Source organism: Pan troglodytes, chromosome 4 (genome assembly GCF_028858775.2).
Source record: "Pan troglodytes isolate AG18354 chromosome 4, NHGRI_mPanTro3-v2.0_pri, whole genome shotgun sequence".
Taxonomy (NCBI): Eukaryota; Metazoa; Chordata; class Mammalia; order Primates; family Hominidae; genus Pan; species Pan troglodytes.
In genome coordinates, this window is record NC_072402.2 from 158,039,658 (window position 1) to 158,067,133 (window position 27,476).

The window sequence follows — 27,476 nt, forward strand, 5'->3', positions numbered from 1 at the left end:
TTTTTGTCACCCTCTTACATTTTGTGCATGATGTGAGTGCCTCAATTTCGCTCCCCCACCCTCATCATAGTCCTGATGCAGAAGTCAGCCCACGAAGCCCCCCTAGACATAGGGAGTGCGACCCTCATCATTTGTCAGCTGAACCCTGAGGCTCCACCCAGGGTTGGGCTGGCCTGTGAGGGCCTTGTGTGTCTAGTGCTCTTTGCACTGTAATTAAGGGAGCTGCAGATTCTCCAGGCTTTCTCCAGAAGGGGAATGGCCGCCTTTCAAAGTGTGTTCTGAATGAGAAAATACCCCTGGATCAAGGGCGATTTGAGTGCACAAAGATGCACTGGGTTCTGTGGTGCTTACAAACGTGGAGACCTACAGGTAGGCCCTGGTTGCTGAAGCCCACAGTAATCAGCTGAAGCTAGGAAGAAGGGCTGGGGCCTCGTGCATCTGGGAAGGCCACCGCCTTGGATCCTCTTCCTCATCTGGGCCACCATCCCGCATGATCAGCCTGAGACCTCCAAGTGGCTCACCAAGGAGGCAGCCATCCTCAGAAGTGTCAGGGGATAAAGGAGCGCTCATCCTTGACATCACTCCCTACCAGAGACCCGCCTCAACTGCATCATCTGCTTCTGCCCCACCTGCCACAAACCCACCATCTGCAGCAACGCTAGACCACATCCAAGGAAGACAAGACCCCAGCCCTGGGCCCTGGAAGGTCTCTGCTATCATCTGCCCCACGCTCTACAAAAGAGTGACGAGTCTTCCCCCATCCTTCCCACACTCTCCCTGAGGAGTCCCTGGTAGATGCCAAGGGGACATCGGTTCAATATGGGCCAAAAAGTGGCAACCACAGAGCTCTGGGGTCCAGCCCATCTTGCTGAGTTTGGATTTATTACCTGGGCTACAAAGGGTTAAGTCAATTGCCTTCAAATGCCTATATCCCTGAGGGAAGGAAGAGGAAGAAGCGAAAGGCTCTCCTAAAATTTATTTTTGTAAGAAAAAGAAAAGGTAAAAAGAACTGTTCACTGACCAAAGCTGACCCCTTCCCACAGGGGTGCTACAGGGGCCCCCAACCCACACGTCAATCTGATTGGGCCAGAAAGCCTTTCCTGAACTTTTCAGACCCACCCCAATCCCAAACCATTTATGGCCCAGAGAAAATGGAGTTATTTTAAATAAACCCCATTTTATTTATGGAGATGGCCACTCCCTCCGGAACCATCCCGTGCAGCTATCCTTGTTCCTGAGGATCTCACTAGGCGGGCAGCCAGAGAAAGCTGCTAGGGAGCTGCAGCTCCAACTGAAAATTATCTCCAGCAAATCGTTTCATGGGGCTCTCAGTACCTGCGTTTTTGTTTTTTTTTTTTTTGAGATAGTCTCACTCTGTTGCCCAGGCTGGAGTGCAGTGGCAGGATCTCAGCTAACTGCAACCTCCACCTCCCGGGTTCAAGCGATTCTCCCGCCTCAGCCTCCCCAGTAGCTGGGATTACAGGCGCCCAACACCACGCCTGTCTAATTTTTGTGTTTTTTTAGATGATGTTTTGCCATGTTGGCCAGGCTGGTCTTGAACTCCTGACCTCAAATGATCTGTCCACCTCAGCTTCCCAAAGTCCTGGGATTATAGGCATGAGCTACCACATCCCGCCAGCACCTGGCACTTTTACTGCAGCTTCTTAAGCCCCCAGATCCCTGCATACTGGCAACACCTGTGCTTGGGGTGCGATTCATTTGCGTGGGATCCATTCCTGCCATCTCAGAGCAGCGGTTCTCAGGTGCACGTGCATATCCTGGTGTATCTCATTCATTGAGAAGCGGGCCTGCAAAAGATTAACTAATAATAAAGTGCTCAAGTCTGTGGCCGACTTGACTCATGCAATGAGCAGATTCAAGATGATCCGCCTATCAGTGTCACTTTGTATTCTGATAAGGCTTCGTGAATGGAACGAGCTCTGCCATGGTCTGGGATGTTCTGTATTATCTTCCAGCCTCACGCCTCATGCCTCCCTTCTCAGTTCTTACCTTGGCCCCTCCCTCTTTCCTGTCAAGGTCTTTGCACTTGCAGAGCCTTTTGCTGGAGACCTCTTTTCGAGGCCTTTGCGTTGCTCTATTTCCTTCTTTGGAATTCAGCTCAAAAATGGAAATTTTCCAGGTACTGACTTAGAGGGGTCTTAAGAGAGCTTTGGGGGAAGGGAGGTGAGAAGTTGGAAATAGCTTGTTCTTTGATCTACATGGAGGTTTCAGGGTGTGCACATAAGTAAAAATTATTCACTGAGTTGTCAACTTAAAATCTGGAGAGTCACTGTATGTAAGTAAACCTAAAAACGCACACTTAAAAAAAGAAACAAATTTCCACCTCTTCCCTGTCTCCTGTTATTCCTATTACTGTCAACCATGGCATGTTCATTTCTATCCTGGCATAAGATTATATTATTTGCTTGTATATTTGTAAATTGTATCTCCTGCTAGAATGTAAGCTGCATGAGGACAGATACTCTGTCTTGTCCACTGCTGCATCTTTCAGAGAATAGCATAGTGCCTGTTACACAGTAGATACTTTAAAAAGAAGTGAATAAATAGATGGTTGGATGAATAAAAAGGTTTGGATTTAATGATGGGGAAAAAAGAGGCAGAGGAGGTGAGCCTGAGGCTAGAACCGCTCACTCGACCCCCCACCCCCAGCCTACAGTTGCAGGGTCTTGCTCTGTAAGCCCAAGTCCAGAAGCTTGTTCCCTGCCTGGAGGACCGCCCTGGCATGTCTATACCTCGTTGGGGTCATCCTGGTCAGCATAGATTAGGAAGCCCGTAAAGAGGCTGTCTGTCCAGTAAGGGTCGTAGAAGAGCCCGTTCTGCTCTGAGTAGAAGATCTGCAGCCAGACTTCGTCACCCTGCTTGAGAGCCAGGATGGTGGAGCCTGAGGCCACATCGTGGTTGCCGGTGTTGGCATCAAAGGTCCGGATGCGGTACTGGCCGTTGTGCACCAGGCCGATGGCCAGGTGCTTGTTGGCCAGCGTGATGTCGTAGGTGAAGTAGTAGATCCCAGGCACGCCGCAGACGAACTTGCCGCTGGAAGCATTGTAGTGGCCACCCTCGTTCATCAGAATCTTGTCAAACTTGATGGGCAGCCGCTCCCGTGGGTAGCTCTTGGTCACTGCCACCGAGAAAGCTGACTTGGTATGGCCACTGCCACAGCTGCAGGGGCCTGGGAGGCCTGGCTCCCCTTTCTTGCCCTTGGGCCCCTTCTTGCCTGGCGTGCCATGCTTCCCGGGGGTACCGTTGACCCCCTTGGGGCCACGGGGGCCAGCCCGCCCAATGGCCCCGGCTTTGCCCTTTGGTCCTGGCTTTCCCCGGTTACCTGTCCGGCCAGGTGGACCTGGAAGACAGAGCAGCTGGTGTTATGGAGGATCCTCACAGACCTAGGCAGAGGGGTGCGGCTTGGTCTTCCAATCTTGGAGAAGGAGTGCTTGGGTAATAGAAAGAACAAGCAGGCTTTGCAGACACATAGAAGTGGGTGTAAATCCTAATGCTAGCTATCTGGAAAATGGAAATGATGATACTTACCTTCAAGAATTACTGTGGATCAGGGCAAAAAGAATAACTTGTAACAGTTCACACCCTCTCCTTTTCCTGCCTTCTAAGGAAGGGTCTGGCCTGTCTGCCAGCTCAATCCTTCCATGGGCTGCGCTGGTAATGGGTTGAGAAGAGAACTGGAAAAAGCCTCTTGATTTCAACACATTAATCTTAGTAAAATCCCTGCCTAGTGCATATAAGCCCTGCCCATGTGTACAAGGATTTTATTGCAGCATTGCTTATAATAGCAAAAAATAGGAACAACTAAATGCCCATCCAAAGGCAAATGATAAAAAACATTACGGTCCATCTATACTGTGGATTTCTATACAGGAGTTAAAAAAAAAAAAGTAGAGTTACGTGTGCTCTATGAAACCTTCTCTAACATACACTAAGAGGAAAGAGCAGGTGGCCAGACCCTTTGTGTTAAAAGGAAGGCAGGCCGGGCATGGTGGCTCGCGTCTGTAATCCCAGCACTTTGGGAAGCTGGGACTGGAGGACTGCTTGAGGCCAGGAGTTTGAGACCAGCCTGGGCAATGTAGCCAGACAGTCTCAACAAAAAATACAAAAATTAGTCAGGCATGGTGGCATGTGCCTGTAGCCCCATCTACTTGGGAGGCTGAGGTGACAGGATCCCTTGAGCCCACGAGTTCCAGGTTACAGTGAGCTATGATTGTGTCACTGCATTCCAGCCTGGGCAACAGAGTAAGACCTTGTCTCTAAAAAATAAAAATTAGAAAAACAAAAGGAATGGAATCCACAATGCTAATTTTTTTTTTTTTTTGAGACGGAATCTTGCTCTGTCACCCAGGCTGGAGCACAGTGGCGCGATCTCCGCTCACTGCAAGCTCCGCCTCCCAGGTTCACACCATTCTTCTGCCTCAGCCTCCTGAGTAGCTGGGACTACAGGCACCTGCCAACACGCCCGGCTAATTTTTTGTATATTTAGTAGAGATGGGGTTTCACCGTGTTAGCCAGGATGGTCTTAAACTCCTGACCTCGTGATCTGCCCACCTTGGCCTCCCAAAGTGCTGGGATTACAGGCGTGAGCCACCACACCCGGCCCACAGTGCTAAATGTTTCTACACCCATTTAAACGCATAGAAGAGTGCTTGGCCTATAGCAAACATTCCTAAATACTAGCTGGCATTCCCTGCAGAACAATTCCCCCAGTTGTGTTTTCCTTTAGAAGGCTTTTTGATGTTTCATACTCTAATGTTTCATAAAATGCACATTTCTCTCAATCCAACATTTTTGGCTACTGATTGCATAAAATCAATTTAGTTTATGTCCCCTCAACTCAATACAACATTTTAAGCAAAACCTATATGGATAATGACTTGAGTTCACTTGACACAAGGTTGTTAGAACCATATGAACTGGGTGATCAAGGAAGTAAAGTTTTAGGCATTTTACATCCTAACAAGTTACTTTGTTTCTTATACATTTGTATGTAGGCATTTCACTGTGTTTTAGAGTTTTGAGTTAATCTGTAATGCATCTGAATTTTTCCTATTTTACATAATTCGGAAATAGGTTTCCAAATTGCATTTTGTTACTGAACACTTGATTTTCAGGAACAGAGTGCTTATGTTAAGTGCCTGACAATGCCTGGTATTATTAAATACATATGTAAATATATAGAAAAAGGCCAGGAAAGATACATACCCAACCAATTAATAGTGGTTACCTCTGGAGGGTGAGGGAAGGATGAGAAGGGGTAGTAAGTAAGGAGGACTTTTGCTTTATGTGTATTGTTTGAATATATTACAATGAGACTGTATTTGTATATTACTCATATAATTAAAAATAAACAAAAAGAATGGGAAAAAATAAAACTCAGAAAAGTCACAAAGCTATTTCTTGAAAAAATGAAAATAAACAAAAGGTGGGAAAAGGGGCCAAGAGAAGAGGAATAGAGACAGAATCTTTTTTTTTTTTTTTTTTTTTTTTTTTAAAGATAGAGTCTCACGCTGTTACGCAGGCTGGAGTGCAGTGGCGCGATCATAGCTCACTGTAACCTCAAACTATTGGGCTCAAGTAATCTTCCTGCCTCAGCCTCCTGAGTAGCTGGGACTTCAGGCACACGCCACCACACTTAGTTAATTTTAAAATTTTTTGTAGAAATGGTGTCTCCCTATGTTGCCCAGGCTGGTCTCAAACTCCTGGCCTCCCAATACTCTTGCCTTGGCCTCCCAAACTGCTGAAATTACAGGCATGAGCCACCACGCAGCCTCCAAGTCATTTTGACTTGGGGTTTTTGGCGGGAGACAAATAGATAAAAAAGCTTACCAGGAGGTCCTACCATGTATTATATAATGTGCTTCCCTCTTCTTTACCTTTTTTGAGAGACTTTGGGAAAAGCTGACTTTACTCTTGAAAGACTTTTCTGGAGGTGAATTTGTATGTGTGGTGATGGCGGGTGGTTGGATGTTATCCTGAATTGGCCCCAGGGTGACAAGCTTTGTTTGAATTACATGCGCTGGGACTCTCCCAACACTGCCTTCCTTGGTGTGGTGGCTTCCTTCTCTGCAGAGACTCAACACACAGCAGAACAGATGGCCAAAGGCAGCCCCAGTACATGGTAGAACTTCCTGGTAAGCTTTATCTATTTGGGGAAAAAGTCAACAGCAGAGACTCTGTCCCTCAGGATCCATAGGCAAATCTCAGGGAAAACTCTAGCTGGCCTGCTTGGAGCACATGTCCAGACCTGAGTCTGCCGCCGTGGTCAGGAAATTGGATATCATGACACCAGTGCCCAGCACGCTGGAAGACCCACCCCAGTTAAAGCTATGATAGTTACTTTTAGACTAATCTCCTGGGGAGGAGGTACCTTTGAAGGAATTAGTTTGGTGTGGTAGGAAAAGACCTGGATTTGGAGTCAGCTATCTGCATGCTATGTGAGCTCAATAAGTCAATTACAGGGTGCCTAACATTTATTGTATGTCTATGCTGAGACTGGTGCTTCATACATTGTTTTATTTCATCTTTACCACAACCTTGTGAGACAGGTGCTATTATTATCCATATTTTAGAGATGAGGAAACCATGGTTTGGAGAGAAGTTAAGTAGTTTGTCAAAATCAGTGTCCAGGTTTGTTTCCAAAGTTCACGTTCTTGTGAGGATGACATTTTGCTATCAACTGAATCACTCTGACTCTCAGTATCCTCATCTGTAACATGGAGAAAATAAGAATCCCTCTGGCACACGATATGGATGGTCAGATGGGCAACATGTTCAAAAGTGCTTTGTCAATATTAAAATGCCATACAAATAAAAATTATTATATTTATCTACTGCTTAAAATGTAGGCTTAGGGATGCTGCTGACACTGAAAAGTGCTTGGTTGCTGGGGTGAAAGTTTGGAGATATAAGGAATGTCACAACGGAAAGGTCTGTAGAGTATATCCATTCTGCTCGCCGTCTGCCTGGCATCCCTTCCTTTGGGGAGTTGCCCTTCACCATTTCATTTCATACGGTCCTAGCGGGGCTGTCAGTCACAATGACTGACTGCCCCCACCACCCACTCACACACACGCAGGGGTGGGTCCATGAGCCTGCCCTGCAAATGGAGGCACCTCACCTCCTTGGTCAAGGGAATTGGTCCAGGATACACACATGGCCAAGGAGAATTGGCTGTTCTGAGATTTGCTCTGTGGATGAAGCCAGGAAGATGTGGGCCGGAGCCCAGCAGTGCTATTTCAGAACTTCCAGCCTTTGTGAGGATACAACAAACACAGAGAGAAGCAGAGCCCTGACAATGATATTTGAGCTCCTGGACTCAGCTATTCCTGGAGCTTGGCTCTTGGACTTCTCAGGCTTTTTTTTTTTTTTTTTTTTTTTTTTGGGACAGGGTCCTGCTCTGTTTCCCAGGCTGGAGTGCAGTGGCACGATGTCAACTCACTCCAACCTCTGCCTCCTGGGTTCAAGCAATTCTCCTACCTCAGCCTCCAGAGTAGCTGGGATTACAGGCATACACCACCAGATCTGGCTAATTTTTTGTATTTTTAGTAGAGATGGGGTTTTGCCATGTTGGCCTGGCTAGTCTTGAACTCCTGGCCTCAAGTGATCTGTCCACCTCGGCCTCCCAAGTGCTGAGATTACAGGTGTGAGCCACCTCGCCTGGCCTGATGTCTCAGTTTTATGGGCTAATACATTCCATTTGGGACTATAAATTGAGTTTCTGTCACTTGCAATTATCAAGAGTTCTCAGTAATATTTTGGGAGACTTTTCCAAAGTCACTTAGCAACCCAAAGGTGCACCAGGGGCAGGAACACAACATTCAATACCCATGTTCCTTTCAGAATAAACTGCTCTGAGGCCGGGCACAGTGGCCCATGCCTGTAATCCCAGCACTTTGGAAGGGCGAGGTAGATGGATCACTTGAGGTCAGGAGTTTGAGACCAGCCTGGCCAACATGGTGAAACCCCCTCTCTACTAAAAAATAGAAAAATTAGCCAGGTATGGTGGCACGCATCTGTAATTCCAGCTACTCAGGAGGCTGAGGCAGGAGAATTGCTTGATCCCAGGAGGCAGAGGTTGCAGTTAGCTGAGATCACACTACTGCACACCAGCCTGGGCGACAGAGCAAGCCTCTGTCTCAAGGGGGAAAAAAAAATATATATCTATATATATACATATAGATATATAGATAGATTTATAAGTAAATAGTAAATTTGATTTATAATGAAGAGGATTAATACTAGTTTTATTAACTTCATGACGCCCCCCACGTGCCGGATGCTGTCAGCCAGGTGGGAACGAGAGTGGCAGGTATAGGCCTCTTACCTTCCTCTCCGCTGTCCCCCCGGTCGCCGTCGTGTCCATCTTGGCCGTCTTTGCCAGGAAAGCCCATTCGTCCCATCATTCCTGAGGGCCCTGGGGCTCCTGGGGGGCCGGGTGGGCCCTGGGGGCCAGGCAGGCTGCAGATCAGTTGAGGGGAGCCTTTCCGGAAGTCCCTGCGAGCAAAGGCGCCAAGCAGTGGGTCAGCAGCACAGGGGAGGGCACAGGCCAGGAGCACCCAGGGGATCATGGTGGTTACCTGTGGGAGGCAAGAGAGCTGTGACAGGTGAGTGTGGCCACCAAGCTGACCTGGGGCTGGTCAGAGGGGATGCACAGGAGGAGGCAGCTGGGATACACTCAGTTGGATTTCTGTCTCTTGCTCTTTCCTGCATCACATACAAGTAGATGTGATGTGGACAGAGTCGTCATATCTTGAGGACATATTTGGGTGAGTGGAGTCATTACCCAGAATACACTTCGAAGGGGTCTCGGGGTTGAGGCATTCATCAACAGACCATCATCTTCCAGAGTGGCTGAAATGGATGCAGAACTTATGACCCAGAGACTGATGACTGGGAGGAGCTGTGAATGGAGAGAAATGATCCATGGTTTCATCCAAATCTGTGGCATGAATAGAAAGTTACAGTTCTACAAGGGTAATGTTTGAATTGTAGGTGACTTTGCAACTAGTCTGCTTCTCATGGGAGACTCAGGGTTGCACATGAGGAGGGCTGAGGATTCAGTTACTGAGTGGAGGTCAACCGTCACCTGAGTGACCCTGGCAGGCCGTGGTAGCAGCTCCTCCCCCAAGCGCTTCCTGTGCGCCAGGCATGTGCTAAGAGCTTTCCATTCATTACTTGATCTTCACAATACCCTTATAGAATAGATACAGGAGAAGAAGCGGAGGCTCAGAGAAGTTGAGCAATGTGTCTACATCACACTTTTCCAACCCGGGGCCTGTGGGCCGCATGCACCCCAGGATGGCTTTGAATGCAGCCCAACACAAGTTTTGTAAACTTTCTTAAAACATCATGAGATATTTCTTGCGATTTTTTTTTAAGCTCATCACCTATCGTTAGTGTATTTTATGTGTGGCCCAAGACAATTCCTCTTCCAATGTGGCACAGGGAAGCCAAAAGATTGGACATTCCTGGTCTACATCATGCGCTGAGTAGATGGCAGGGCTAAGGTTTGAACCAGGCCGTCCAGATCCAGAGCCTGTGCCCTCCTGTCCCAGGCTAGACCGTGTCCTTAAGGCTGATGGCAGCAATAGCATGATCCCACTGGAGATCAGTGTGCTATGCACCTGGAGGTATCTACTCCCTGCCCTCACTATGCATACGCAGAAACTGAGACCCAGAGCAGAAATAAGCAACTTGCCCAAGATCTCTCAACAAATCAGTTCCTTTGCTTTGTAATTAACAGCCTCTCTCTCAAGAATGAAACCAGGAGGGGGAACATCCCAGGCATGACTTCCTGCCATGGCGATTAACTATAAAATGGCAACTTGCTTTGTGACCTTAGGCAAACCCTTTTCCCTCTCTGGGCCTCAGTTTCCTCACCTGAACAACAGGGGCTGGGCTAGAGCAGTGGTTCCTAAACTTCAGTGCGCATCACACTCACCTCGATGGCTTGTTAACACACAGGTTGTTGGGCTTTATCCCCAAAGTTTCTGATTCATTAGTTCTGGGGTGAAGCTGGACCATTTGCATTTCTAATAAGTTTCCAAGGGATGCTGCTGATGGTGGTCCAGAGACCTTGTTTTGGGAACCACTAGAGTAGATGGTCTCTAGGGTCTCTTCTAGCTCCAATGCTGAGCCTTTCAGACTTCAATCTGTTCTCTTTCCAGATACAAAGCACTGTGGGCTTTGTAGTCCTCACTCAGCCTGTGGCTATCCAATCAGAGCGTTTAAGTATTAGGGGGATCCTCTGCAGCTGTGGTCCTGGTTGCACAGCAGGGGCATTATTCAGGCATTGACCTTTGGAACTCATTTTTCCTTCTGGGCTTTCAATCCCCTTTCCCTTCAGACTCTGCTTGGCCCCTGGCTCTTGGAGCCTGTCCAGGCTTTTTGGCTGCCTCTGGCTGTTCCCCTCAGAAACAGGCTGACCATACCTCTCCTCCTGCCCCCTCCAGGATCTTTAACCCTGGAAACAGATGCTGAGGGGAAGGCCTAGACTTGCAGAGAAAGGAAAATGTTCATTGCCCACATCCCAGCAGTGTGACAATCACAGGGCCCAAAATGGTTACTCCCAAAGAGCCTGCAAAAGACCCCCATGGAAAAGACAGCTTTAAATGTCTGCCAGGCACAGAGACACAGAGCAGTCTAGGCCCGCCCCAGTCGTGAAACATCTAGAAATCCTCCTCCTGTCCCTGTACCTCCCCTCCCTTCAACTTGGAAAGAGGTGAGCTGACAAGGGGAGCAGATGGCCTTGCCCGTTTCACACCTTCACTGGGGGAGCAGGAAGAAATCTCACCTTCGAATGGAAATTGAGGTGTGGGTTGCCTGGGAGTGGAGACTTCAACCAGGGGGAGGAGCTCCCCTCACTGACTAAATTATAAGTAGGGAGGGGTAGGCAAAAATAAGGACGCAGTTTGATTGTATTTCTGATGTCACACTTGCTCAACCTAGGTGGGATAAATAATAGTAGAGATGGTAGGCAGGTATGGCAAACATCGTGGAAATGTTACATGAATGACAGGTGCTTTTGGAAAACTACGGCCTAGACACTCCCCAGGCCCTGTGAATCACCATTTCTTTCCCTTGTCTACGTTAGGAGAGTCTTGGAAAACTGGTTGGCCTTATTTGTGAGCTGCAGCACATCTGGGACCCCCAGAATAGAAACTGAATTTTTAAAGCAGGTTCGAAATGATTTGGAAAGTTGCAGTCTACAACCATTTTGCAGTAGGGAGAGAGGGAGGGAGGAAGTGGAAGCAAGTCTTCGAGGCAGATGAGAATCCTGCAAACAGCTAGCTGAAGACAGGCAGAAAAGAGAGCCAGCCGGACGAGAGAGACGGAGAGAGACTGGCAGAAAAGAGAGCCAGCCGGACGAGAGAGAGGGAGAGAGACAGGCAGAAAAGAGAGCCAGCCGGACGAGAGAGAGGGAAAGGGAACCATCTGTCACAGCTGACAACTCCCCTCTCTCTTCTGACCTCCATGCCCAGCCACACAGGCTCCACAAGAGGAAGGCAGATTTGCTCTCTTGCCCACAATGGCCTTGCATCAGCTTCTCTGGACAAAGAGGGAATGCCTGTCTGCGAAAGCTGGTTTGCGGCAGGCCCCAGTGCCTGGGTGGAAGGGTGTGTGTCTGAGACACACAGGGAGGAAGCGTTTTCTGAACTGGAGCCTGAAGCTCCTGGAGTCCCAGAGGAGTCTTGGGAGCTAGAGCCAGGAACTGTTTTGGAAATAAAGGCGGGGAGACTAGATTCTAGTTCCAAACCTAGAGGAAGGGAGGGAGAGGAGAGTCTCCTTGCCTCCACAACACCTCCAAGAAAAACAAGGCTCCAAATAGCCCTGCTCCCAGCTTGTGCCCTGCCCCACCCTCACCCCACTCTCTACACAAGGGTGTCGAGAAAGCCTGGGGGCAGGGTGCTTAGAGGGGCACTAAGGCCCCAAGGAATCCAGGCAGATTAACTCTTCCAGGGCCTTTCTTTAATTTTTTTTTTTCTTTTTAGGGATGGGGGTCTTGCTCTGTTGCCCAGGCTGGAGTGTGTGGTGCAAGAGCTCACTACAGCCTTGAACTCCTGGGCTCAAGTGATCCTCCTGCCTCAGCCTTCTGTCCCAAGTAGGTGGACCTACAGGAGTGTGCCACCACTCTCAGCTAGCACCTTTTAAATACATTTAGAATCAAGAACTTGGGGAGGGCCTCAAGGAACCATCTAATCCAACCTCTTCAGTTACAGATGGGGAAACCAAGGCAGAAGCAAACTGACCTTATTATGCACCTACAATGTTCCAGGCACTGTGTGAAGCCCTGTATCTACATTGCTTTTTTTGTCGCACTTTGTCGCCCAGGCTGGAGTGCAGTGGCATGATCTCGGCTCACTGCAACCTCCACCTCTCGGACTCAAGTGTTTCTCCCTCCTCAGCCTCCCGAGTAGCTGGGACTATAGGAGCGTGCCACCATGCCCAGCTAATTTTTGTATTTTTTGTAGAGATGGGGTCTTGCCATGTCATCCGCTGGTCTCAAACTCCAGTCCAGCGATCTACCCGTTTCAGCCTCCCAAAGTGCTGAGATTACAGGCGTGAGCCACCGCATCCAGCCTGCTGCATTGTTTTATACAAAGCTTACTAGAGCCCTATGAAGCGTACCTGAGCCCTTATTGTCCCATTCTTTTTTTCAGAGGAAAAAACAGATACTCCAAGAAGTGAAGTTATTTACCCAGAGTCACACAATCAGGGATTAATGGAGATGGCATCCAAACCCATGTCTGTGTGCCTCTGAAAACTATGCTTAATCCATGCCACCTTGCTTCCTGCCCCTGCTATTTTCCCCCCATTTTATAAAAGACATTGAAACTTGGAGAGGCTAATTTACTTATGTTTACACAAGTAGTTAGTGGCAGAAGTTATATTTGAACTTGGGTTTGGCTGATCCTAGTACCCAAATGCTTTCCATTATGTCAGCATTTCTTATATTTTTCCCCCTAAATATTCCACATTACAGAAAAGACCTTGAAGCATATGCCAAAACCACACACAGCCGTAGAGAAATCTCTCTGATGCCCTGTATTTTATTTTACAATTTTTACACACACAGTACATGACTTTGAAAATGTACAAGTGATGCTTTTTCTCTCTCGGGGTGCTGGAGTAAATCAATGCTTGAGCAAAACCTCCTGTCCTTTGAGAGGCCCACACTTGGATTAGACAAGGTGATGACAGGCGTGGAGGGGACAGCCTCCTGGGCCCTGGGTCCCCACCATAAGCCCCTCTGGTGTGTTAATGGGGGAGTTTCCAAGGCCTGAACCAAAAGATCAGGGTGTCACTCCCCAAGACCCTCCAGTAGGTGCTGGCTTAAAATAGCAAACATCAGAACCCAGGCCATGGCTTACAACGCCCCAGTTGAGCTGGCTCTAGCCCCTGCCCCAACCTCAGCTCCTCCCTGGCTCCCTCGGCTCCTCTGGCCCAGCACCCACCCCTCCTACCTTTTCTAGGCCAAGCTCCATTCAGCCCCAAGGCTCCAGCCACTCCACCAGTAACCTCACGGCTCCACCCTCTTGGTTTGCTGGCTCTTTATCTGCTGTATTTCAGTTTAAATGTCACTTCCTCCAGGCATTCCCTGACGTGCCCTCTCAGCCAGCGCCCGCTTTTTGCAAGCTCCCTTTTCCCAGCTCTTTGTTTCTTTTCCAGCACTTGAAACCACTCACCCATATTCACTTTATTTGGTTGCCTCCCCCATGTGTCTCCACTAAAATGTAAGCTCCATGAGTACAGGACCCCAGCTGGCCACCTGGCTTCAAACTTCCTCACACACAGTGAATGTTTAAGAAATATTTGCTTAATTAGTAAGTGTTGGAGACGCAGACTCTGCCCTCAAGAAAATCCACAGCGAAGAGAAAACCAGACAGTGACTGAAATCCAGAAGAGAGAGCACTGACACCCCTTGATACAAATCTGTTCTTTTTTCCTCTGCTTTTCTAACCCGAATCAGATCAAATCCCTCCTTGCTTTTGACCCCTTACAGTATAGGGGCTAGGTTGTTCCCTCTCTGGCCCCTAGGGTGGGGCCAGCCTTGCAGAATGCCTTACATAGAGTAGGTGCTCCATAGAGAGCTGTCCAATTAACTGGAAGAGAGGTAAGTATTAGTCCTTTCTCACCTGTAAAAAAACAATCTGAGTTCCTAAATTGTCCTTTCTGGGGGTGGGAAGGTGTTAGTTGAATATGGAAGCCTTCATTAGAGCCTTCCTACTAAAGGGATAAAAAATATTAGTTGGTTAAACCCCAGAAATGGAATTGTGGGTTGCTAAACTTGGATGAGTTCTTTTTTTTTTTTTTTGAGATGGAGTTTCACTCTGTTGCCAGGCTGGAGTGCGGTGGCGCAATCTCAGCTCACTGCAACCTCCATCTGCTGGGTTCAAGCAATTCTCCTGCCTCAGTCCCCTGAGTAGCTGGGACTACAGGTGCGCACCACCATGCCTGGCTAATTTTTTGTATTTTTAGTAGAGACGGGGTTTCATCATGCTGGCCAGGCTGGTCTCGAACTCCTGACCTTGTGATCCACCTGCCTCGCCTCAAAGTGCTGGGATTACAGGTGTGAGCCACCGTACCTGGCTGAACTTGGATGAGTTCTTAAGTCTGGCTTTCAGCTGCCCAGTCCCTGGGCTTCTCATCTCTCTGTTAAGTAGCTAATGATTCATCAATACACATGTTCTAGAAAAGCGCTAGGAGCTAAAGTGCCACAGGCTGGGTCTACTGTCAGGGAAGTCTTCCTCCTGGCCCACAGGACATGGCCCTCTGGTTTATTCCCAAGGGCCCTCTGCCCAGACTGTGATGTGAGAGGTGCCAAAAGTGGGGATGTGGGCCTCTCATTGATCCTTCCTGAATGTGTCTGATAGTAGTAGAAGCTCCAGGAATACTTGTCTTGAGCAAGCCTACTAGGCCTGGGTGCTGAACAGTCTCCCGTTGCAGACTGGAAGATGTAAATTATGCTCAAATAAATCTGACCTGTTGGTTATCAGGTTTTGACACACTGACAGATAGGAGTGGCATTTAACTCCATGGTTAAGAGCCATGGAACACCCAGCACTTGATTCCCTCAACTATGCAATGAAAATAATAGTTTACCTACCTCAGGCAGTTTGTGTGAGACGTGAGTGAAGGAATGCATTCAAAGATTCTATCTAGCCCAGTGTTTGACACTGTAAACGCTCCACGGTTGGAAAGAACTGTGCCTAAAATGCCCCCAATCCTTAACCTCCTCTGGGAAGCCCTCAGGTAGCTGCCAGCCTCATCCTTCAAGTCTCAGGTCTCATATCATCTCCTCAGAGGGACCTGCCCTGATCACGTGATCCAAAGCATTGCACCCATCCTGCATATGCTCTTATCGCATCCTGTTCTTTCAAGGCACCTGGCCCAATTTGTGATTATGTATTTGTTTGTTTCTTGACTTGTTAACTCTCTGGCTCTTTCCCTGGAATGGAAGGTCCAGGAACGTATGGGCCCTGCATGTTGCTCTCAGCTGGGCTGCTGGAGCCTAGCGCAGCACTGCATAGAGTAAGTGCTCAACACGCAGCTGTTGAATAACCTTGAATGAACTGGCCACCCTTACGGAGACAGGAATAATCCAGGGTGGTCATAGGAGAAAAACCCCAGGCAGCAATTTGACATGATTAGAGGCTATATAGACCGATAAGACCCTGAAAAACAGGGTGTGGACCAAGCTGGCTAAGACCCACTGGACCCAACATGGTGATGGATTTGATCTAGGTTTCACCTAGGACCTCTTTATACGCTCATTCATGTACTCAATCACACACCCACCAGTGCCACGACAGCTCCGAGAACACCCATATTTGGTGTAGAAATGAGTGGCACCACAGTTCCGGGAAATCTCCACCTTTTTCCAGGAATTTTCATGGATATTCCACCTCTTGGTTAAAGAAACCCATAAAGATAGAAACCCCAAACACTTCTGCCCAACTCTCTCTTGAGAATGCCCACAGCCCCCTTTCCTGAGTGTGTACTGTTTTCCCTTGCAAAAAATCACCATACTTCCACAATTTTCTGACTCATCCTTGAATTCCTTCTGGAGATGGTGTCAAGCGCCTGGACACTGGCTGGGGTCGAGGTCCCACTGGCGTTTGAGAACCTCCCCAGCCCACCGGCATTATTATAATTTATAAAACAAGGGGATCACAAGGGTCTCAATAAACGTGCGGATGACAAAGCCTCACTTGGCTACTGAGGAAAACCCAGTGCAATGACTGGGCTTGGATTCTGAAGACTGGGGTCCCAGTCCTAGTTTTGTAACTTACTGATCGCGTGACTGTGGAAAAGTCAGTTCATCTTATCTGGGCCTTCATTTCCTCACCTGTAAAATGGAGATATTAACATTTGCCCAGTCTGCCTTACAGGGTTATTCAGAGAATCAAATAAGATAGTGGATTTGAAAACAAAATGTGATACAAAATTAGAGTCGTATTTAAAATTGTAATTGTTACTAGTTGCAATTGAACTAAGGGATCACAGTCCTGAACTCCCACTGGGAGCCCCCGGAGTGTTTCAGGGGAGGCCTCATCCTTGGTGGAGGAGGACACCCAAATCTCACCCAGCAGGGCAATTCTCCCTGTGTTTGGTGTTAAAAGGGACAAGGCTTGCTTGCAGATGAAGCTTGCTGAAAATCCACTTTGATGGGAGAATAGAATACTATAATAAAAAACACTCCACACCCTCCCTGAATTCCAGGAAGTAAATTGGAAACAGTCCTCTCCAGCTTCTCTGAAAAGCTAAAGAGATCCTTTGGAGGAAAAAGCGGCTGGCTGCCGCTCCTCACAGTACTCACGAAATGTCCCCTCTCTCCAGATCTCAAGATCAGCGTCCTTTTGGAAACTGTCCAGAATCCAGAGTCTAAATACAGAGGCTTAAAAGTCCTGGGGCCCACTTGACAGGATGCCTCAGAAAATATTTGATCTGCTATTTTCTCTCTCCTCATTTCTGGTTCAGCCTAGAAAATGAGATCCAAGGACACATCACGATCTAACAAGGTCTCAGAAGCCAGGGGTTTGTCTCAGCAAGAATTCCTGAAAGCACACAGGAAATCAGCCCGTATGTTAAAGCTGAAGAATTATACCTTCTAATATATACAAGCCCAGCCTTTACAAAATGACAAACGTGGTGTATAACGTGGTGGGCAGTGGAGCCCACCCCCTGGGCCCTGGCCTGCTGCACATCTGAGCCTCAGCTGCCTCCTCTGCACAATGAGGGCAAGAGTCAGGCTCTGGAGCGGCTGAAGACAAAGCCATCAAGCTTTGGCATTGTCTGCAGCTGTTTTCTGCCACGTGGAGACCAAGGACTGCCATGGGAGAGAAGAATGCAGCAGCTGTGCGAGATGTGAGGGGTAGAGAAGGCGGCTGAGGGTGTTCACATCCCCATATCGCATCCTCAGGGCCAGTCTCCACGTGCCTGACCACAGCGGTGGGGGAGTGGGTGTGAGCAGCTCAGCCCAATAGGAAAATGACGCAAGTCACATGTGTCAGTTTGTCTTGTAGTCACATTAAAAAAGTAAAAAAGAAACAGGTGAAATTAATTTCAATGCTATTTAGCCCTTGATTTCCCAAATATCATCATTTCAACATGTAATCACCATAAAAATTATTAATGAGACATTTTACATTCTTAAGTTAGTACTAAGTCCTTGAAGCCCAGTGATGTATTTCACACTTGCAGCGGATCTCAATTCAGACTGGAGAATTTCAAGTCTCCGATAGCCGCATGGTGGCTTCCATAATAGCTCCAGCATAGCTGTGTGAGTTCAGATGCCATGAACTAGCTGTAGTACCTTTACACGTTACTTAATCTCTCCCCTTCAGTCTCCTCCTCTCCAACATGAACACGATAATAATAGAACCTACCTTAGACAGTTGTTACGAGGATTTAATGTTTCTAGAATAAGGCCTGGCATATGGCAAGAGGTATAAAAGCATTAGCTTCTATTATTTTATTATTTCTTGCCCTTCCGAAAATCAAACAAGATAATGGATGTTGAATGTAATGATACGAGTTTTAAGACCTTGTTTAAAATTGTAATTGCCACTAACTGCAGTTGAACTAACAAAAACCAGTCCTGATCTGCCACCCTGAGTCCTGCATGCATTTCAGGTAGAGACTCCTGTAGCTTCTCATAAATTCCCATTTTCACTTATTAGTTTGAGTTATGGCTTTGTCAGGTGCTACCAAAAAAAAAGTCCTAGGGAGGCTGGGCCTTTTTTCCTGCCTTGCTGTTTCTGCTCTGAGGGAAGGATGGGGTATTGCCTTGGCTCCACAACTTTGAGCCACCTGGCATGTCTGTGCTCCATAATACAAAGACCAGGGAAGAAGTGGGATGGTGCTCATCTCATCAAGCGACAGGGCCAAATGGGATATGAGGTGTGCATGTGTGCATGATACTGTAGCCTGGCACATGGATACCCAGTAAATAGTATGGTTTATTATTACTGCCTTTGAGGCCAGACACTGGGGAATTAGAGGTGAAAAGATGTAGTTGCTGCTCCTGTAGGGCCCACTCTGATCCCTAGAACTACCTGGGCAGGTTATACTGTCTGCTTACCTGAGCATCCAGCCGGCACACCTGTGTAACCAGGAAAGAAAAGCCTCACTCTCCTTTTCCTTTGTAATAGGCACCTAACAGCATCTAGACATAACAGCATTCAAGACCAGGCAGGCGGCAGGGGAAGGAAATTTTGGGATTAGGCAACAATCCCTGGGAATGACATAAAAGGGACTACACTTGAAGATCTAAGAACTGAGGGAGAGAAACAAAATCTGAACTTTGAAGGGGACAGGGAGAAAAGGCTAAGTTTTCCTTGACTTTTCTGTGTGAACCCAAGAACTTCCATGGAGTCATTTCTGGTCAGGCCTTGATGGGCGTTCAGAGTAACCCTAAACTTCTGATACAGGGCTGGGCACAATGTCTCACATCTATAATCCTAGCACTTTGGGAGGCTGAGGTGGGGGGATCACCTGAAGACAGAAGTTCGAGACCAGTCTGGCCAACAAAGTGAGACCCTCTGGGCAACAAAGTGAGACCTCCCCCCACCTCACCCCGCCATCTCTACAAAGAAAAAAAAAATCAGATACAGGTCTACCCCTAGAGAAGCATGAGCTGGTCTGGTGGTTAAGTCGTTTTCCAGCTGTTTGAACTTGGGCCAAGTTATTTAATCTCTCTAGGCCTCAGTTTCTTTGTCTGTAAAATGAGAAAAATAATACTGTATGGCCTTATTTGAATTTGAATATTCATTGTTTCACTTGATGTGTGAAATCTGAAATAACCCCAATTTTCCCAAGTTAAAAGTTGTCAAGAATCTTGTAAGGCAGTGTGAATTGTAAATTGTAAACTGTGTTTATGCTATAGCCACATAACAGCACTGTCCTAACAGGTAATCAGAAATATCTACCATTCTTCAGCAGGTGAGCTTTTTAAAAAAATTTTTAATTTCCATAGATTATTGGGGAACAGGTGGTGTTTGGTTACATGAGTAAGTTCTTTAGTGGTGATTTGTGAGATTTTGTTGTACCCATCACCCGAGCAGTATACACTGTACCCCATTTGTAGTCTTTCATCCCTCACTCCCTTTCACCCTTTCCCCTTGAGTCCCCAAAGTCCATTGTGTCATTCTTATGCCTTTGCATCCTCATAGCTTAGCTCTCACTTATGAGTGAGAACATACGATGTTTGGTTTTCCATTCAGCCCGTGAGCTTTTAATGACACCAGTTTTGAATTATTTGAGGTCTTTAGGAATGCCTCCCTTGAGTAATTTGACTGCTCACACCTCCCTTACAGAGTAATTGTGAATATTTAATGAGATAATGCAGCAACCAGCCCACAGTAAGCACTCAGTAACAGTAGTGATTTCTGATACAATAATCATTCCTGAGAACAAAGAGAGAGATGATGTCATGGGAGAAGGTTGCCACACTCATGAGAATAAACAAGCAGACCTGGGTAGACCTGGGTAGACCTGGGTCTGCTGTTTCCCCATCTGTAAAGTGGCCGTAACAGTGACCCTGTGAGGAGCTGAACATTTGCAAACTTTGGCATCAATGGCAATGAAAGCAGTTATAATAGCTGATGCAATTGTATAGCTGGGCATAAATGCAAAGAGGTACAGGATTTCTACAGGTGTGCCCTACTTTACACAAGATTGTAAAATTCAAATTTAGTCATTCAATGATTAGCTTTTAACTTTTTATTAATATTACAATGTGCAGGCTGAGTGCGGCGGCTCACACCTGTAATCCCAGCACTTTTGGAGGCCAAAGCAGGTAGAGTGCCTGAGCCTAGGAGTTCGAGACCAGCCTGGACAATATGGCAAAACCTCATCTCTACAAAAACTACAAAAATTAGCCGGGTGTGGTGGTGCATGCCTGTAGTCCCAATTACTTGGGGGGCTGAGTGGGGAGAATCGCTTGAGTCCAGGAGGCAGAGGCTGCAGTGAACAGAGATAGTGCCGCTGCACTTCAATCTGGGCAACAGAGCAAGACATTGTCAAAAAAAAAAAAAAAAAAAGAATAAACAACGTGCAAAGACTGGCTGAGGAGGATTAAAAAGCTATGGAACATGCCTCTGCCACTGAGGAAATTATAGCCTAGACAAGCAGGGATCAGTTGGCTTATCAGTGGCCTCACACAGATCACAGACTACTCTGTACTTTTTGTTTTGGGTTTTTAATTTGAAATTGTTGCCAATGTAAAACTTGGGAGATTTTCTGTTAACATCAACGTTTGCAGCTTTTCTTGGGCAGCAGAAGGATCTGGGCAGCACTGAGCCTGCATTTGGGCAGGTCAACAGGTAGCTGCCCCTTGAGACAAGGTATTACAGGCTGACTTGTGTCTCCCCAGAATTCACACATTGAAGTCCTAACTCTTAGATTATCAGAATGGGACTGTATTTAGAGATGGGACATTAAAAACGGTAACCAAGGTAATATGAGTCATATGGGTAGGCCCTAATCCAGTATGAGTGGTGTCGTTACATTAAGAGGAGATCGGGACACAGACACATACAGAGTGACAACCATGTGAAGACACAGCAGATGATGGCCACCTGCAAGCCACAAAGAGAGGACTCAGAAGAAACCAACACTGCAGATACCTTGATGATGGGCTTCCAGCCTCTAGGGATCGTAAGAAATAAATGTCTATTGTTGCAGCTCCCCAGTCTGTGGTGTTGTCACGGTGCCCCACGCTGACTAGGACAGACAGCCTGTGTTCTAGAGTGTCCACAGTCCTCACCACTCCCAATGTCATGCATCCCATTCCTATAGACATTGTGCACAGTCTCTGTCAGTATCTGGGTTTGCAACCCCTAATCTAGAGGAAAAGAGTAATGATTCTCCATGTATGTTGTGTGTTCTTATTTCAAAGTTTTGATGTTCATATCTCCTTTAAATCTCCCCACACTTCTAAGAGGCTGATACTGTCATCTCCACTTGGCAGAAGAGAAAACAGAGCTCAGAAAAGGGAAAAATTACTTTTCCTAGGTCAATTTTTGGGTGGAACTCAGGCCTGCTGGCTTAGGGCCCAGAGCTCATGTTTCTCTACCATGGCCCCTCAGCTAACAGGGGAGTTACTAACAGGGCAGTGATGTGTATGCGCATGTGTATGTGTGTTATAGGAGTAAGCCACTTAACAGAAGTGAACAAATCCAGGGGAAGGTTATTTGCTTGAAAAAATATTTGGCACATAATTCCTTTCAAAAGAAAAGCTAGAATGGGCTGGGGGCGGTGGCTCATGCCTGTAATCCCAGTGCTTTGGGAGGCCGAGGTGGGCGGATCACAAGATCAGGAGTTTGAGACCAGCCCGGCCAATATGGTGAAACCCTGTCTCTACTAAAAATACAAAAATTAGCTGGGTGAGGTGGCGTGCGCCTGTAGTCCCAGCTACTGGGGAGGCTGAGGCAGAAGAATTGCTTGAACCCAGGAGGCGGAGATTGCAGTGAGCCGAGATTGTGCCACTGTACTCCAACCTGGGCAACAGAGCGAGACTCCTTCTCAAAAAAAAAAAATAAATAAAATAAAATAAAAAAAAGAGAAGCTAAAATAGAATATAACTAACAGAAGTTTGATTTATGCAAGAGTTCATCTCACAGAGGTAAATTAAGGTTGGCAGGCCTTTGACCAGGAAGAAGGAGTGGGTGAAGCTGTGGGTGTGGAGAGAGACTCTGTTACCCCACAGTGAACATTCAGGAGTAGGAAGCATCAGTGATTGAGACAGCAGGAGAGACTGTCTGATCAGCAGGGTCAGCATAAGAGAAGGAATAGCGAGACAAGGGGGAAGAATAGGGAGATTTGCAGAGAAAAAAAGTGACACCTTGGAGAACTTGCTGAACATTCGATGGAGACAGAGTGGCTTCAAACATGACTCCAGCCTTGTGAAAAATAATCTCAATTCATCCATACAATGACACACTATGACTATTAGAAGAACAAAGTAAGCCTGTATATGCAGATATGAAAACATGGCGAAGACACACTGTTAAGTGAAAAAAGCAAGTTGTACCATGGAATGTAAAGTATGCTTCTCTTTGAGTTAAAAAAAAAAAAACAGCACAAATACAGAGTATATATATGTACAGAAGGGTTGGGGAAATACTTTCCGAAAAGACACAATCTTGTTAAGGGGTTGCCTTTCAGAATTGGGAGGGAGTGCGTGGGCTTTTACTTTTCTCTTTCTACCTTTTTGAACTGTTCGAATTTCTTGTGATGAGCATCGTTACTTTTATAACATTTAAAACAAAAGGCAACCCTAAGGTTTAAGGATTGGAAGACAGGTAAGTGTGGTATCCCTGCTAGGAGATGGGGAGATGTCAGACATTTGGGAGGAAACAAATTCTGCAGTGAATCTGATGTGTTACAATGAAGGGCTGTAGTGATGCTTGGAAATGTGCGGAGAGTTTGAGGATCGGGCAGTTGAAAGCAGGAGTAATTGATATAATTACTCCAGATGACAGAATAGAGAATGGTGCAGAGGGAGGGCAAAAATAAGGATGTGAGAGGACAGATTTTTAACAGTGCTAACTGAGCACCAGCCTTGGATTGACCTACGTAAGACATTGTCTTTCTATTACTGCTACTTCAGCATGGTGGAAACACAGGGTCTCTGAGAGATGACCAGTCTAAGGAAGGGACCTCTGCAGGCTTCCAAGCAGGGCAATTTTGTGGTCAAGGAGCAGAGGAGGATCACAATGAGGTAATGCAAGGGACTCATGGTGTCAGAGGAGAGACCTGGGCTGGGAGACTATTAGGGCCCACTGCAATTGTTTAGCTGAAAAGTGAGGTCCTAGAATGGGGCGGCAGCAGTGGGGATGGAGAAATAAGGACAAAGCATATTAAGACAAGTAGTTTAGGTGGGGAAGGAGAGTGAAGAGAGTCATGAGGCATTGGGTACAAATCTCTGCCTGCCGTTCAATACCTTTTGAGCTCAGTTTGCCAGTCTGTATCATATATTTAAATAAATGTGAAGGTTAAGTGAAATAATGCATTCAGTAAATGTTAACTGTGATTGTTAGCTCGGGTATTGGACTCAGATTTACCAGACTTCAAGTCCCTTTTTTATCAATTACTAGCTGTGCAACCCTGTCCAAGTCATTAATGTCTGTGAGCCCAGTTCCTCTTTTGTAGACGGGGATAATCTGTTGTCATGAAAATGAAAGAGCACAAGTAAAGTGCTGGCAGGACTTGGCACAAAGTAGGCGCTCAATAGATGGCAGAGCTACGGGTGTTACTATTGTAACGGGTAAACCACTGGGCACAGAGCCTGGCACACAGTAAGGGCTCAAAACATGTTAATTTGTATTATAATACGAAGGCAGAAGACGAGAGGCAGGAATGCAGGAGCTGCCCAGCCCGCAATAAAGGCGCGCTGGCAGCTCTCCCACCTTCCGCATCCCGCCCCGCCCGCAGCAGTGCGAGTCCTCCTCCTCCTCCTCCCCGCGCGCACTTGCCGCCCCCGCCCGACCGCGGTGCGGGACACTCACCCTCGCGGCTGCCCGCCACGTCCAGGGGCGTCCGGAGCAAAGAAGCTCTCGGCGGGGCTCCGCGTCCCGGCTTTCCTCAGCGGCAGCAGCCGGGCCGAGCGCCGGCCCCAGGCATAGTTTTCCCATCCCGTCATGGGCGGGAGAGCCTTCCTCCCGGTCACGTGGGCTGGCCCGCAGCGCAGCATTCTCTTTTTAGCAGCTGTTTGGAAAAAACTTGCAGTGCTGATGACAACTCGGGTGTGTCGATGCATCTCTGCGTTTGTAGAGCTTGTTAGTGTATTTGGAGGTTTTGTGCGCCAGAGTGATCAGAGTGATTGTTTCCCACGCGTTTGCAAAGGTGTGCATGTACTTGAGTGTGATGATAAATCATAGGGATGTGTTTAGTTGTGTGTGTGCGTACGTGCGTTTATCCAAATTTTCATCAGGGCTGTTCGGTGTATGCACACATGCATGCACATGTCCAAGATGGCAGCTTGGTGTACAACTGGAGTGCACATCAGTGGTTAGATGTACACGATAGTGGCTAGACATCTGTATGTGGGGTGCATGTTTAAATGTGTGTATGACTGTGCAGTGGCTCATTCTATGTGTTGATTTCTATGCATGCCTTGGTGTGGATTTTGTCCGGATGTGAGTGTGCACATACACACTAGTGTGGGTGAGTTCCCCTGTGTCCCAGCTCTCATTTCTCTTCTCCCCAGAAGGTGAGGATTCACTGGTCTCACTCACTCTCTGGCCCAGCCTCAAGTCATTGAGAGACTTATGGAGGGTCTCAGGTCCCAGGATAGGCAAAGCAATCCTATTTGGGAATCAAGCAGGCACTGGAGGAAAGGAAATCCTCCAAGGCCTGGCTTTTGCTTCTCCCTGTTCCTTCCACTGCTCTCTTCCACTAGCTACCCATATTTCACTCCGCACAGCCAGAGCATCTGGTTAACAGCTGGTAAGTGACACAAAATTTACAGTCAGAATTTTAATACAGATATGCATTTGAATTCTAATGTTGTATCCACTACCTTAATCAAGTCAGATAATCTCACAGATGGTGTTTTATTTTCTAAAAAAATTGGGAGAATAATATTACCTGCACTGCCTTTACCCCAAAGTTGGGACACTAACTCATAAAGATGTTTGGTAAGCCATTGAACTATGTAGGGAATTATTACTAATATTACATGAATACTATTTGAGAAAGAAAGTTTGTAGGCTCAACAAACATTCATTCAACAAATATTTAATAAGCATCCATTGTGTGTCAGTCCCCAAGCAAGGTGCTGGGGACATAGAGGGAAACAAATAGGCTTGATGCCTACCCTCATGAAACTTAGAGTCCTCCAGCTGGGGATGACACAAGTGGTTACAAGTGAAATGAGTGTTATAGAAAAGAAAAGCTTAAAGTATAAACTGGGCAGTCAGGGGAAGGCCTGGGAAACTGATGTTTCAGGTGAACCCTGAGAGATGACTGAGACTTGTCTGAATGTAGGGGAAGTGTGAGTTCAAAAAATGAAGGAATGATAACATGTGGAGTGGAGTTTAGGGTGTTGATACACAGATGGCTGGAAAGGAAACTTCCATCCACCGCCTCTTGGGTCAGATGTGTCAGCAATTGGAAAGGTGAGGAAACTGCTTAGAATGCCTGGAGGCCATTCAGAATCTAAAGGGCTCAGGAAAGCCCCTCTCCTAGAGTAGAGTGGTAATATCTGTGTGTTATCCATGTGGCTCCATCATGACAGAGGTTGAAATCACTGGCATGCTCTCATTGGTTAAAAAAAAAAAGGTTAATGAAAAGTTAAGAAAGGCAGTGCTGCTATACCTGGTAGTGTGAAACATTTAATAAACACTACTGATTGAATGAATGGGGGCATATGTTTTCCCAACTTTTGAAGGATACTTGGAACCTAGGTTTCCTGAAGCCTAGCAGAGTTCCTGGGTCCCTGTCCTATGGTTCCTTGCAGTGGTGATGGCTTCATGTAGCATGCAATCCAAAATACTTGTCAAGTGGCAGTTCCACGAGCTGCAGGAACTGTGTCAAGCTAGAATGGGGCTTAGAACTTCCTCTCCCTAGCCTCTCTCTGTCTTTACTCTCTGCTTGAATTCAGTCTACAAACATTTGTTTGTTTGTTTGTTTGAGATGGAGTCTCGCTCTGTTGCCTAGGCTGGAGTGCAGTGGCACAATCTCAGCTCACTGCAATCTCCACCTCCCAGGTTCAAACGATTCTCCCATCTCAGCCTGCCGAGTAGCTGGGACCACAGGTGCGCAACACCACACTAGGCTAATTTTTGTACTTTTAGTAGAGATGGGGCTTCACTATTTTGCTCAGGCTGGTTTTGAAATCCTGGCCTCAGGTCATCCACCTGCCTCGGCCTCCCAAAGTGCTGGGATTACAGGCATGAGCCACTGCACCCGGCCACAGTCTATAAACATTTATTACTTATTATGAGTATGGGGACAAAGAGATGAACTTCTGAATGAGAACGCAAATTACACCAGGAGGCAAAATACAATTAAGTGCCACAGGAAAGGTGCAAAGTGTGAACATGAAAGAGGAGGATTTTCCCCTTCGATTTCATTCAATTCATTTCACATCCATTCACATCTAGAGAACATACTAGTATCCATCTAGAGAAGATGAATGATATTATGACATTGATGGCCACAGAGCGGGGCAGCCATGAGGCAGATGTGGCAGATTGGCTTGTTCCACAATTGTCCAAACTTTTCTTGGTGTGCTTTCCTATACAACAGAGACTAGAAAGCTAAAAATCCATTTCCTAGACTCCTTGCTGTTGAGGCTCCCATTATAATTTAGGTTTAGCCAGTCCTGTGCACCTGGGAAAGACCTGAATTCAAAATTGTGTTCAGAAAAACAAAAAACAAAAGACAAAAAACAAAAACAGTTATGTGAAGAGGAGGCAGCAGCCTGGGAGGAATCTACTTTGCTGGTGGTGACCTGGAAGGTGCAGTGTGACTCTAGAGTTCTGCCAGTTCCTGATCCCCAGATTACACCTAAGATGTTGTGTTCTTGTAGTCAGACTAGGCCAGTTGCCGGCCTCCTGATTGTGGCAGAAGGCCACATCCCTTGGGGTGGTGGGGTTAGTACGACGGCAGGTTTTGGGACTCATTCCTGCAAGCTCAAGCCAGAACTTGTTCTGCAATGGTTCTGAGTCTATTTGATTCTTTTTATTAAATTCATGTCTGCTTAAAATCCTAACTGACATGTCATGTTATGAACTATAGGTGCTGTGAAAGTCAGGGAAAGGAGATGAGTGTGGATCAGAACAAGCAGAGAAGAAATCTAGAGGACTGCCTTCTTTCCTCTTTCTATCCACCTCCTATGCTCAACCCCATTTCAATCCTCCCATCAACCTTCAGATTAATCATTGATTAAATATCAGCAACTACAATGCACCAGGCACTCTGCTTGATGTTGGGCTCACAGTGAT

The 27,476-nt window shown here is 46.9% G+C and overlaps 1 protein-coding gene across 4 annotated transcripts; it reads right to left on the reverse strand.

Moving 5' to 3' along the window:
• Positions 1 to 1,242: 1,242 nt before the first annotated feature.
• Positions 1,243 to 24,174, reverse strand: C1QTNF2 (C1q and TNF related 2). Of its 4 annotated transcripts, XM_016954148.4 has the most exons (5): positions 24,036 to 24,174; positions 8,807 to 8,923; positions 8,348 to 8,600; positions 3,344 to 3,361; positions 1,243 to 3,139 (listed from the first exon to the last, which is right to left on the reverse strand). In XM_016954148.4, exons 1-5 carry the CDS (start codon positions 24,159 to 24,161, stop codon positions 2,748 to 2,750), a joined length of 906 nt encoding a protein of 301 aa, XP_016809637.3. In that variant the 5' UTR covers positions 24,162 to 24,174; the 3' UTR covers positions 1,243 to 2,747. The 4 variants fall into 4 exon arrangements, with proteins under 4 accessions (XP_016809637.3, XP_054541239.1, XP_016809636.3 ...); XM_054685264.2 differs by lacking the exon at positions 8,807 to 8,923 and having other exon boundaries at positions 1,244 to 3,139; XM_016954147.4 differs by having other exon boundaries at positions 1,249 to 3,361.
• Positions 24,175 to 27,476: the final 3,302 nt, after the last annotated feature.